This window comes from Nannobrachium achirus (genome assembly GCF_963921795.1).
Source record: "Nannobrachium achirus genome assembly, chromosome: 12".
Classification (NCBI taxonomy): Eukaryota; Metazoa; Chordata; class Actinopteri; order Myctophiformes; family Myctophidae; genus Nannobrachium; species Nannobrachium achirus.
The window spans coordinates 27,750,739-27,764,798 of NC_137832.1; the positions used below are offsets into that span (position 1 = coordinate 27,750,739).

The 14,060-nt window shown below is 42.4% G+C and overlaps 2 protein-coding genes across 2 annotated transcripts in view; one reads left to right on the top strand and one right to left on the bottom strand.

Moving 5' to 3' along the window:
• Positions 1 to 493: 493 nt before the first annotated feature.
• On the top strand, positions 494 to 10,723 carry acsl2 (acyl-CoA synthetase long chain family member 2; the record flags this gene model as incomplete). Its single annotated transcript, XM_080738543.1, has 19 exons — positions 494 to 742; positions 1,102 to 1,216; positions 2,166 to 2,230; positions 2,318 to 2,419; positions 3,870 to 3,969; positions 4,529 to 4,707; positions 5,961 to 5,993; positions 6,211 to 6,262; positions 6,442 to 6,515; positions 6,858 to 6,935; positions 7,032 to 7,166; positions 7,418 to 7,552; positions 8,384 to 8,552; positions 9,082 to 9,170; positions 9,268 to 9,384; positions 9,469 to 9,612; positions 9,957 to 10,058; positions 10,152 to 10,223; positions 10,583 to 10,723. The coding sequence occupies 19 exons, from the start codon at positions 494 to 496 to the stop codon at positions 10,721 to 10,723; spliced, it is 2,151 nt and encodes a 716-aa protein (XP_080594669.1).
• A 632-nt stretch (positions 10,724 to 11,355) lies between these two features.
• Positions 11,356 to 14,060, bottom strand: part of bin3 (bridging integrator 3) — a 49,995-nt gene continuing 47,290 nt past the window's right edge. The window contains exon 9 of the mRNA XM_080738144.1: positions 11,356 to 13,088. Coding sequence (XP_080594270.1) covers positions 12,942 to 13,088 — 147 coding nt within the window. The 3' untranslated portion in view covers positions 11,356 to 12,941. The remainder of the gene's footprint in view (positions 13,089 to 14,060) is intronic.

The window sequence follows — 14,060 nt, forward strand, 5'->3', positions numbered from 1 at the left end:
GAAGGTTGTTTTATTCCTATTCCTTCTCAAGCTGGGTTGTTCTGCAGACTTGAGATGGGGATGAAAGGTAGATGTGTGTCTTTTTCTGAAATGGGTTTCCCTTGAAAATTGTGAACAGAATTTATCATTGAACCATGTGTTATTTCTTTTCTTCTTTTTACAGCAAAAATGTTTCAAGCACTGTAATGAATACATCAGGTTGAGGTTACAGATTAATTAGATAGGCTGTGTACCGTGTTTGTATTGTATTGTGTCCATCACTAACAAGTAGGAAGTTTGTTAACTGGTTAATGGTATGGGCATACAATAGTTTTACCACACAATGGCACTTTTGTGCTTAATTCTCAGCAACATTGAGCGGTGTCTTTGAAAGCACTATATAATTGCCTCCCATTCCACCGGATTCTATTCCCCACGTCATTCATTCATTCATTCAAGCATACTCACAGTACACTGCCCCCTCCCCCTGTCTCTCTGTCTCCCCCTCTCAGTAATGCATTTTCAGGAGTGGTTACGATCAATTCGTGCCAACGGTGGAATTAAAGTGCCGGAATCTGAGGACATCTGGAGTCTTCTTCCATCTTTCCCTTTGTCCTCTTTCTCTCTGTCCTCCCTCTCTCTGTCCCCGTCCTCTCTGTTGGGTATAGGGGCCCTGGCCTCACTTACTGCTTACTGGCTGGTGACACGTCCTCGGCCCATGCGTCCCCCCTGTGATCTACAAGCCCAGTCTGTGGCTGTCCAGGTGAGTGGATCATGGTTCTATTATCTTTTCTATTCTGTTGATTCAGTTTAATGCACCTACCTCAGCGGGGCAAATTCCCTGTACTCTATGTGCATTGTGCAAACATACCTGACAATGAAAGAGAACTCTGATTCTAATCTGATTCTGTTGTGAATGTTAGGTATATTTAACCGATCAGAAGATTGACAGAAAATTGTCGATCTTGTGATCTTGCAGATCAGCTATTTACGGTGTGCAACACGTAGCGCAGCGCAACCAAGTGTAACTCAGGCTTATACCTCTGCTGTGTGAAAATGTTCAAAGGGTGTAGTCTCATAATTAACAAAGGCATTTTATTTTATTGTGGGTGTTTGTTATAGGGAGAGCCCAGCTGTAGACGTTCGGCACTCCTTAAGGATGACTCACTGTTAGAATTTTACTATGACGACACCAGGACTGCATATGACATGTTCCAGAGAGGCCTGAAGATTGCTGGTGAGCGGCTGTGTTTTGGCAGAATTGGGGTTGGTTGGGGGGTGGTGTGAGATCCCTCGGCCCCTATTGGTTACATCCCTCTATTTGTGTCCTTATTGCAGAATAACCAATTAAGAAATAGATTTCTATGTCTTAAAGGGAAAATCCCGTTTGGGCGGTGTAGCGATAAGGCGAAGTGGACTAACGGGGGCAAATGTACGAACGGGCTCTCCTACCGTACTGATGAGCAATACAATGGTTATATGTCACAGTTATTGTCCACGACATTGCAAGCGGCGCGAAGGCCAGCGGACCTTGGTCCTGCTCTTCGCGCCCGAGCGAGTTACGAAGCCGTGGTGAATGCAATCGTTATATTTATGCCCAGGCCGTAAGGCCTGGGCAAGCGCACGATAAACGCATGAATGGGATGAAGCCTTATCGCTACTTCGCCTTATCGCTACACCGCCCAAACGGGACTAGCCCGTCTTAAATACCGGTACTTTGGATTAGTTACCAACCAGGGACGTGCACACAATGTTAGAGAGGCAGGGGCTGAAATTTCTAAAAGGGCCTTTTGGTGGAAATATCGAAAATAGCAGACCTCCAAGCTCACAACGCGTCGCAGCAATCTTCGGTGCGTGATACCAGAAGGAACTACTTTCTACATATAAGATGCTGCATTCAAGTTCAGGAGAGTTTGGACAAGGCAATTCTCTTGAATGCTGCCTTGTATGTATGGGGGCATTTGCATTCATTTCACCATAGTAAAAACTGCATTCATGGTCTGGAGAGGGCACTTTTTACAGACGGGTTAAAGGGCAGGGGCTCAAGCCCCCTTTGATGTCTATGTGTGCATGTGCCTGTTACCAACAGATCAATTGTTCATAACATTTTGTAAGCACTGAACTTGTTCATGAGCCCTTAAAAAATAATATTTTTTTGCATGTTGCATGCATGTTGTGACCCCCAGGAAATGGCCCATGTCTGGGCTTCAGGAAGCCAGGGCAGCCCTATGAGTGGATTCCCTACACAGAGGTCTGCCAGATGTTTGGTATTTTGAGACACAAGTATCACAGAGGTTTTACATAACACCGTTCCTCACTGACAATCCTGCTATTTCAGGTGGCTGAGCAAGCACAGGTGCTGGGTTCTGGGCTGCTGGCCAAAGGCTGCCAGCCGAACCCGGAGCAGTTTGTTGGAATATTTGCACAGAACAGGCCAGAGGTACACGTGTTTTTTTTTTCTTTTTTCTTTGTTTTGTTCCCACACACTGGGTGGGTACTGGGTGAGTTTTAGATGATATTTTTGGTGGTGGCATCATGTAAGGTCAGCTCTGCCTACCAGCTGGTAGGCAAGAGTGTTGCTTAAATGAGTCATTTAAGTTTTCACGGAGCATCTAAATGACATGTTCATGAACAGTTTGTTCATGAACCTGTTGTTCTGCCTGTTTTTAATTATCACTTTCAAGGGGCAAGGTGACAGTAACACGTAACTTCTGTGGACGTGTGCAGAAAAGTAAATATTTTGCACCAAAATGAGAATGATATAGCTAAAGAACCTCAGACATGACCTGATTTCATGACCTGAAAACAAAGTAGACAAAGTGAAACAGGATTGCTCCTTCTCAGTCATGGCTCTGTGGCAGCAGCTGCAGAACAATCTACCCACTCATTTAGTGTACCATGTCCTTTTGATTTCTCAACATCAACTGTATTATGGTTTTGAAAAAAAAGGACTGTGTAAAAATAAACTATTATAATGATTGAAGAGGGAGAGAACTTCAAGCACACCCGAGCAAGGACTTAGTTAAAAAGCCATTTAACGACAGAGCTACTACATATTAAGAACGATAAAATGCCATACTATTAATATAATAATGAATAATGTTTGCGGCCAAAGCTCTGTACTATATCATACTCTTGATGTACTCTGATGTAGTGATGGTCCTGTTGACTCTGGCATGAAAGAAACTTTCCAGTGTTTGATATTCTCCTGCCTGCAACCGTCGGACATGGTGAAAATAAAAATAACATACTATATACTGGATCTTATGTACCAACATTTAAGCCAGAGGAAACTATGAGAATTATGCTTATTTAACCAAGAGCTATTTATTACCTATATTTCTATATTTTCTCTGACCTTTGGGTAAAAAGTCGATCTGCATCGACTAACTACACTAGGGGTCTTCAACAGGGGGTCCGGGACCCCTAGGGGGTCCTCAGAGTTACTACAGGGGGTGATAGAAAAAAAATGTTTCTCCTTTTTTATATTAACCACTTGAACCCTAGTGTCCATATTCTGAGAACTTTAGCCAAAAGTAGCTGATCTACAAGCTCCCTGTGAGCTTGTAGATCGGCTATTTTCGGCTAAAAAGGGAAAAAGAGCAAACTAAGTACAGAGTGAAAGGTCAAGTTTATTAAGTATTGATGGTTCAAGCGGTTACATATCTGAAAAAAAAACAAATTGACATGAATCCAAAATACACTGACGATTGTGCTGTCAAACAATGAAACGATACGGAATCTATGAACAGGTTGTGGGGGTCCCCGCCTCATCTCTCACTCAACTAAGGGGTCCTTGGCCTGAAATCGTTGAAGACCCCTGAACTAATATGATACAAGCCAGGAAGTGAGTCTAACTGTGTTACTCTGTCTCCATCTATTGGCAACAGTGGATCATTGCAGAGCTGGCCTGTTACAGCTACTCTATGGCAGTGGTGCCTCTGTATGAGACGCTGGGGTTGGAAGCAATGGTCCACATACTCAACCTAGGTAAGACAACCACCCATGAAAATCAATGCCATATTTAATATCTTTGTGTGAGCAAATACACAACACAATCAGTGTGTCATTATTGCAAGTTAAATACGTAAGAAACAACTCACCGTTAAGGCTGTCACAATTATGACATTTTACATGACAATTAATTGTCACTCAAATAATTGCGATTAACGATTTAATTGTGTTTTTGTTGTTGACAATTACATTTCTGTTTGGCTTTTAGGCTTTGAATTTGCACATGGCAGATATGACACATAACCTAAATATACAAAGAAATTACTCACATATTTGTCAACTTTATCCTTAAAAATAGAACATTGATAGTGGAAATAGCCGATCTGCAAGCTCACAACGCGTTGCGATGCGACGCGTTGTGAGCTTGTAGATCTGCTATTTCCACTATTTTTGACTTTTTTTTTTAAATATATGAAGATCTTTCAACATGGGAACAATTATGACGATTTTGAAAAACAATCGCGATTATGTAAAATAATTGCGATTAGACGATTATGTAATAATTGTGACAGCCCTACTCACCGTCCACTTTTAGCGGAGATCACCTTGGTGATCTGTGATCGGGAGGAGAAGGCTATAGCCCTTTTGGAGAACAAGGAGAAGGGAGTCACTCCCACCCTGTCCTGTCTGGTGCTTTTCAACGACTTCAATGATGCCTTGCTGGACAGGGGGAAAAAGTGTGGAGTGGACATTCTGCACTTGTCACAGCTCATGGTAAGAGTGAACGATACCGAGCTCAGTTATGTAACAAACACAGAGGTTGTAGAGATGCTATGCTCAATAGTTCTCTTCTCAGGCACTGGGTAGGGCATGTTTTTCACTGACATGGTTGTAGTCAAGGCACATTATTTACTGCTGTGTATTTTGTGGTTGCTTTCAAGAAACCTGAAAGATTATTTCAGGCCATTTCCACTAAGCCTTAGTACTGTGTAAACAGGATATAGAAGGAACAAGCTATTAAGCTATTCAAATCAGAAGGCAGGAGGAGTCAGTTTACTAGGCTAGCCTTGAGCCGGATTTGAGCCCTGAACATTGTGATTATGTGGACAGTTGTCAGCCTTCTTTACAGGTTGACCAGGGTACTTCACAGATATCAGCTGTTGTCAGTGTAGCCAGTGGTTGGGCCTGAAGCCTGTCAAATGTTTGAATTGCTGTATATCCTTCTATATTAACATTGGCGAATGGGAGGGTGGGCCGCTGGCAGAGCACTCTGACTCAGACATATCCTTAACCCATTTAGGCCTAGAATTATTGAATGCTTTAACTATTGAAAAATAGCAGATAATGCTCACAGCCGCGCTGCGAGCTTGTAGATCTGCTATTTTTGAAAAGCCGTGAATATTTGCTTCTGGGGGGGCCCTGATACAATATTTTGAGATGGGGGTCCGTGGCCATATACGGTACATGTAGTTTTGGGGGTCCTTGGCATGAAACATTTTGAGAACCACTGACAGAAACATAGTTTAACAAAAAAAAGAAAAAACCTTAGGATTTAGAAGACACTTATATATGGGCTTAAAGGGGATCACAGGTAGACAGAAAGATACAGAGATATCCATATATGGGCACAAAAGGGACACAGACAGACAGGTACGCTACTCTGAAAAAGCCCCCACTTTATCGTTTGGATCAGCAGTGCAATGTAGGTTTGAGGGCTGCATAGCGGCCCGAACCTCTAGTACTGTAATATGGCAAACTGAAGCAATAAGCCGCAAGAGGCATGTGGTTACCTGGTATTTTATAACGGCTGAGAGGCGTGGTGAGCCTGTGAACACCCTGTGAACACCCTGAACAAACTGATTTAAGGTGTGGATTATAGTCTCATATACCATAGCAATTAAAGGGAAACCAGCCAATCAGAATCAAGGAATGGAACTAGCCGTTTTAGAATAATGTATTTACTCTGCCTTAAGTGATTGATTCAAACACTTTAATTATAACTCAAACCCTTTCTTTTCCCATCTTAGGATATGGGACGGCAGAACCTCAAAGATCCCGTGGTGAGTTTACCGCCTCTCACCAGCTATGTTGCTGCATCAAAAAGGATCCAATAAATATGTAATTAGCCTTTAAATACAAAGGAAGCAGATTTTCTCATTAGCCGACTCGCAAAATAGGTCTTTAGCCTTCAGTTTTAGCTGAGGATTAAACCAGAAGTGTATGAAAGCCTTTTGTCATGTTCACATTCATGTTTTCTGTATTGCTGTTTACTTTCAGCCGCCCCAACCTCAGGATCTGGCTGTAGTGTGCTTCACCAGTGGAACCACCGGTACCTGGCATTTCTTACGTTTCCCCCATAATTACGCTTCTGCTCCTTAAGTCTTGAGGTCACTTGCGTTGTTAGAAAAGCGTCCATCAAACGCCTACTAACAACCGCTCATTATGGCATGGCTAGCGTCTCCCATTGCCACACAGGCCACTGCAGTAATGCCTTGTTTATTTATCCAGGGAAGCCTAAAGGAGCCATGATCACCCACGGCAACATCGCCTCCAACACCTCCTCTGTTATTAAGATCCTGGAGGTCTGTCTGCACGACATCCTCATTCCCTAATTGAAAACAGCTTCACGGCTTCATTCAGTTCTCCTTTCTCTGTCACTATCTACACTAGTCTCCATACGTTCTCTCTCCCCGCTGTGTGTAATGGCATGATTAATTGGATATTTGATTGTCCTTGCAACTGGAAGGCACTTGAGCTAATTGCCTCTGTAAAAGATTCTGTCATCTAATTGCTATTGTGAAAGCTATTTTAGATCTGTGATTGCTATACAGTACATTACATTTGGTTAGAAAACATAGGGTTTTGCCAACTACGTGATTCAAAAATGTTCCAGTTTTAAATTGTTGTTTCTTTGTCCACCCTAGGGATCATTTGTGATCCAACAAGAGGATGTGTCGATCTCTTATCTCCCCCTTGCTCATATGTTTGAGAGGATGATTCAGGTAGTTAAACCTCTATCTGTCCCCTTTTTGTGATTGTTGTCACAGTGTCTGTGTATGTGTGTGTTTTAAATGTTAATCATACCTACCTGTCTTCAGGTGTCCATGTTCTGCCACGGAGCCAGAGTAGGGTTCTACCAAGGTGACATCTCTCTCCTCATGGATGACATTAAAACTCTCAAGCCCACCTTCTTTCCTGTAGTGCCTCGCTTGCTCAACCGCATCTATGACAAAGTCAGTAAAGTAATATTTGCACCCATACTGCGGTATGAATTATGCATGTTCATGTATGTTTTTTCTTTCCTTCGTTTTCTTTTTAAATAACATGACATTGGACACTGGAAATTGATTATTTTTAAACATGAAATTCATACTTGCCGTAATAAACGTGTTGTCTACCTCACTCCCCTATGGTTAATGTAACACTTAACTTGCTTTAAGCTTAATACTACATTCAGTACGTTTGTGTTGACTTGCCTGAGTAGATCCTGGGTTCAGTGACGTCTCCGCTGCGCCGGGCTTTGCTCCACTACGCTGTGCGGAGGAAGCAGGCAGAGCTTAGCAGTGGCGTTGTACGCAACAACAGTCTGTGGGACAAGCTGGTGTTCAACAGGATTCAGGTCAGTGTCTTAAGCCTAGTTCAGACCAAATAGCTGACCTACAAGCCCACGATGCGTTAAGGACGTGATGCATTGTGGGCTTAGATCTGCTTTTTTCGGTGTGCAACACCATCGTACGACGGAGCATAAATTAAGCATTTAGAAACCCCAGAGAACAATCACAGTGGTCTGAATGACCCCACTATGTTAGACGATCCTGATATCTTGTGACTATGAAGAACGCAAGCAAGCAAGCAAGCAAAACATGATTTTCATAACCAATTCATTAGGATGTAGCACAGGTGGAGCAGTATTTTAGCAAACATGCTGTAAAATGTATCTGTATACCATTTAACCCAGGGTTCCCCAATAGGCGCCCCGCGGGCCATTTGCGGCCCGCGGGGGGCTACTGTCTGGCCCCCACCAACCCCAGTAATAATGGTGGTATAAGAGCAGCAACAACACTAGTATATAGTAGTTGTTGGGTGGAAATCTCGTATCTCCAAATGTGTACGTTCCTTCGCAAATCATACAAGGCTGTCGCACAAAAGTAGTGAAAACAGCAGATCTACAAGCACACAACGCCTCGCACTTGTAGATCGGCTGTTTTCACTAGTTTAAATCATTTTTAAAATGATAAATGCAAAACGAACGTTTTTTTGGATATACAAGATTTTCACCCGACAACGACGATATCTGAACCGTCGCTGGAGTAGCGGGAACGCCACCGTCGCCCCCTGCAATGTTGTGGCCCTCGGCTTGGTACCCTAGACATAATTCGGCCCTTGGGGAAAACTAATTGGGGAACCCTGATTTAACCCATCTAAATCCCACACCCCCCCTTTATTCCAGGCCAATTTGGGAGGCAATCTACGGTTCATCCTTACAGCATCGGCACCCATCTCCCCAACGGTGCTGTCCTTCCTCAGGGCCACTCTGGGCTGTCTGATCTTTGAGGGTTACGGTCAGACTGAGTGCACCGCTGGCTGCACCTTCTCTATGCCGGGAGATTGGAGCGCAGGTATAGGCCTGATGTTTGCACAGCTATAGGGCTGTCACAATTATTACATAATCGTCTAATCGCGATTATTTGACATAATCGCGATTATGTTTCATAATCGTCATAATCGTTTCCATGTTGAAAAATGTTTATATATATATTTTTTAAAGTAAAAAAATAGTGGAAATAGCAGATCTACAAGCTCACAACGCGTCGCGATGAGACGCGTTGTGAGCTTGTAGATCTGCTATTTCCACTATCAATGTTCTTTTTTAAGTATAAAGTTGTCAAATATGTCAGTAATTTATTTGTATATTTAGGTTATGTGTCATATCTAACATGTGCAACTTCAAAGCCTAAAAGCCAAACAGAAATGTAATTGTCAATGACAAAAACACAATTAACTTGTTAATCACAATTATTTGTCAAGTAAAATGTCATAATCATGACAGCCCTATGCACAGCATCTGTGCTGAAAACACTTTCTGTACCCACGTTGGTCATTCCGGTCTTTAGTATGCATGTATGTATGTATCAATGTGTGTATCAGGTCACGTTGGTGCACCCTTACCCTGTGCGATGGTAAAACTAGTCGACATCCCCGAGATGAGCTACTACACCAAGAACGGAGAGGGAGAGGTGAGACAGTCTTGGGAAAGGGAAAGTAATTAACATATTGTGTGAAGTAGACCATCTGTTACCTACCAACACTGTTCCTGGCTTTTCACGCCATTAGATCCTCATCCGTGGCCACAGTGTCTTCAGGGGCTATTTGAAAGATGAGGAGAAGACAGCTGAGGCCTTGGACAGTGACGGGTGGCTGCACAGTGGGGACGTCGGCCAGTGGCTTCCAGTGAGCTGAGTGACAAATAAGGACTATTCATGATCAATGTGGTCTACTGTATTGTAAATAATTTCTTTAAATCCTTTCTGCTAGAATGGGACATTGCGCATCATTGACAGGAAGAAGCACATCTTCAAGCTGTCCCAGGGAGAGTATATAGCTCCAGAGAAGATAGAAAATGTCTACATGCGCTGTGTCCCGGTACTGCAGGTGTTTGTGCATGGAGATAGTTTACAGGTACTGCAGGGCTATACATGATATATGTAATTTATTAGGCTTTGTGCATAACTGTGATCCCGGGTTTCTCGAAGGTGGCATACCCAGTTCAGTTTCCCACAGCACTGCATGCTTGGTGCGGCAGTAGATTTCAATGGGAAAGGTATAAGACACCTTCATATGTATGAATCTGCAGCCGTGCCAATCAAGAGAAAGCATGGGAAGCTGAACCAGAACCAGCCAGGTATGCCAGCTAGTTAAGGAAACGTAGGACTACAGTTTGACACAGATCCTATTCACATTTTAAATGGTCTAATGAAAATGTCGGAAACCATTTGACTTTATTTTGTATTACTTGCTGCCAGTCTCATCTAATCGGCATCGCCGTGCCCGACCCAGAGGTATTCACCGGGTGGGCCAAGGAGAGAGGATTTGTGGGATCATATGCAGAACTCTGTCAGAATCCAGTAAGTCATTATCACCTCTTTGTGTACAAAGCATGTCAGACTTTCACGGGCGCTGTATGAATTTCTAAACTGTCTTGTTTGTTCTTGGAACAGGACGTAAAGAAAGCAGTATTAGAGGACATGACGGCTGTAGGGAAGGAAGCAGGGCTGAAGTCTTTTGAGCAGGTGAGGAATTGTTGTTCACACCTAGAATTAAGATGGCAACGCATACATTGTCATCATAATCTAATGTTTGTGTCTGTAGTTATACACGGTGCCATGACATTCGTCTCATGACCATTTCAAGGAGTGTTGCTCTTAAATGTTGACGCTCGTTAATTTGTAAATACATCATTTTTGTCAAGGGGCAAAATGTGCCTTATATAGCGCGTTGGAACTCGACTAGATGACACTTAGTTGTGACTACTTGGGTAAATAAATCCATGACTAGAATCTTTATTCTAGGCTCTAAACAAGTAATTTCCAAGCTATACAGAGATGCTAACCGTGTCGTTTTCCACCGCTCTTCATTTACCTCCTTTCAGGTGAAGGACCTTCACTTGCACCCGGACATGTTTAGTGTTGCCAATGGCCTCCTCACACCCACTTTGAAGAGCAGACGTATTGACCTTCGCAGGGTCTTCCAGGAACAGATCACAAGCATGTACAACAAGAAGGCAACATAGAATTCCGCTCATAAATCCACCATCATCAAGGTTGTCAATCAATGGACAAAAAGTAGGGCAGAGGACAGAGAATAATAGTTGAAAATACCTGTGCCTTAATCAAAATATACAATCAGTTATATTTTGGGGTATTGATATTCCCTCCTGAAAACTCTCGAGTCCATCCAGGCATCTTCATTACACTTGCTATATGTGCATTAAACACTTTACATACCATCGATACAGAAAGATAACAATGCACAACTGTTGTAGTGCTGAGATTATAGAGATCGTATATAGATAGGTTTTTGAATCAGTCCTGCCTTGACTTATTCACAACTTTACTTGAGAGGCAACTGGCAAATTGTACTGTTTTTTCCTTAAATATAATTGATAGAACTTGGATCAAATTTGTAAATGGAATACAAGGGCTGAACTGTAAATATAAAGATCAGACATTTGTGTAGATGCTACTGTAACTAATTTGTTTAAGTGTCACTGAACATGCATTTTAGTTACTGTGAATGCTTGTGTGCGATTAAATGCATCACTGCTGCCATTGAAAAACCAGAGTTTATTTGTGGTGAAATTCCCTTGAAATTTCCTTGAACTGAGTCTGATCAAAATCCTAACCCTCATATGCATGAATCTCATATACACAAATGATTCTCACTACTGCACTAGTGATAAAAGAAATGGTGCTGTTGATTTATTGAGACTATTGTTTATTCTATGATTTGTTGAACATGAAAAAGGACAATTCAAAACATAGTCTGTAGTGTAGAGAATAGTCAAATTGTTAAGAATCCTGGTATTAATAAAATTAAAAAGCATGATAAAACCCACTTGTGTTAAATTAAACATATTCACTCATTAAATAACATATTCACATATTAATGTTAACAATCACTAACTTGGAAAACCTTCATGATACAATTACCCAACTTAAAACAAAACAGGACTTCACTGCAGAACACAGATAAAGGGCACGCATTTAAAGGCATTTCCTTCAAAGAGTATTTTCATCATCCTACTCTTTTCAAGAATAAAACAATCAACTTCCTGGTGTGGTGTAGGCTATTTAAGTCCATCTAACATTAGCATCCTACCAAGACATTTCCTGATGGCAACGAGGAAGAGGAATGACCATACAGTTTGGTCCTAAAGCAAGGAAAAACCAAAAGAATGGTTTTGATTTGATATGGCATACAGTGTGTGTGAAGACAGGACTCTGCAATGTATATTAAAGTATAAAGGCCCCATCCCAATCGGAGAACCTGTAACAACAAACAATAGAACAAAGGATTCATGTTGTGAATAAACTGCAGTTGTGTCAAGTGGGAGTGTTGGGTATGCTCCACTAGAGGGCGCAACAGCTTTGATTTTCGAGACGGTCTAGTGTCACCAAGATCTCCACAAAGAGTTGAGTCCTTTCAGCAAAAATGTAATCATTCTTTTGACAGGCGAGATGTTTTCAGGATATTCTACCCACAGTAAAGACAATAACGCGAGTACTTTATATACAAATAATGTTACAATCCTGTATACCTCAGAAAAGGAGCTCCCACACATCCTGGCAAAACGCTTAATTAGTGATTAAACCTGAGGGTTGAGTGTAGTAAAATACAAATGTTATAATCAACACAACAGAAATCCTTCTGACCAAACACCCCAGACGGTGCACCCATCATTCCGTTTCGACATACTGAATAAATTCTTCTGCAACATCAGATTTGCTGTATTATCTGACCCCTGCACGGATTGCTTTGCTGTTAACAAAGCACACGTGATGACATTTATTTTCATCCTCACTACCTACTTTGGAAACAAACGCGTGCAGACATATTTGGAAATCAAGAAGTGTTACCCTGCTAATTAGTTCCAAGAAGAACTGCTTCATTCCTTTATTGGAAAATAAATAGATATAGTGGCTTGTAGTGTAGCGCTGGGCTGATGGCTATGTAAATGTGGCATTTCATTTGCTTTGCGAGTAGAACGATAGAATGAATAGATCGGAGTGAAGAAGCAGAGCAGCGCTCCGTGGGGGCTACAGTGATTGTGTGTATGTGTGTGTGTGTGGGGGAAAGAAAGTCATCAGTCTACCCAGGTTAAGGCCCAATGCTGTCCACATGAACTACACAGGAAACCGAAAAGAGTGTGATCCACTCAGTGAGTCATGAAAGGGAGGAAAGTCGTTGTGTAGTAGCGGTCCTTCCCTTGTTAAGCGTTTCCTCCTCTGTCAGTCATCAGCGACGATGGACAGAGCGCGTAGCTCACTGAGCTTGGCCTCGTTCTCCTTCTCCCTCTGTTCGTCCGTCAGCCCCGCCTGGTCGATCTGATCCGTTAACTCGCTGAAGATCTTGTGCATCTCGGTGAAGTACACCACCTGAGAAAGACGAGATGTAAGTGTAGTTAACACAATGTAGTGGCTGACAAAACGAAAAGGAAGCGAAGCAGGAGAAATAGACTGGAGAACCCTTGGTTTCAGATTTTTAAAATAGGCAAAAGAAATAAGAAAACCAAACTGTTTCAACCCACAGTGTAACCTCAGTTAACGTACAACGATTTAAGGCCGTCGGTCACACACCTCTTCAACCCTACAAACGAGAAGTGATTTGGGAGTACCAGAGGGCTCCTGTACATTATCAAACAACTCAAAGCCAAAAAGAAGCGAGCACTTCGGTGGGTAGTGACCCTGCCTTTTCACCTCCAATCTGAACAAGCCGCACAGAATGTTTGCTGAAAGCTTTCTTGACATATCCCACCCCTGCTTCCTCCCCTAGTTCATGAGTCAGGATCCCCAGAGAGTATGCTTTGATGATTAATAGACTTTAATCACATTACAAGACTCCACAAGAGTGGGCAGAGAATGAAAGTACTGGGAACTACAACCCCTTGAAACCCTCCAAAACCACCACACACCTCAATATTTATCCACGTAATCATGCCTATCCTAGTGCTCTTTTTTCCCAATTTTCTCCCCAATTTAGCCAATGCCTCCCATGTTCGGATAGTCCCCCGCCACTGTGCCAGCCCCTAATGTTTGGCCAGGGAAGGGTGTAGACCAGGGGTTTTCAAAGTGGGTGACGGGGCACCCTGGGGTGCCGCGATGGCAGTCCAGGGGTGCCGCGAGATCATTTGATAATATTTGGACACTTGAAAAAATATTTAGTATCATTTTAAACTTGAAGTACAAAGTTATTTTCAGTCAGTTCTAACCAAAATGGCTATTATCTCAACGTTTTCCTTGCAACATAATCACTAAAATATCATTACTGTCAGGCAGAAACCTCTGTCGCACAAAACTAGTGAAAACGGCTGATTTCGCGAGGGGTTGTGCTTGTAGCTCAGCTGTTTT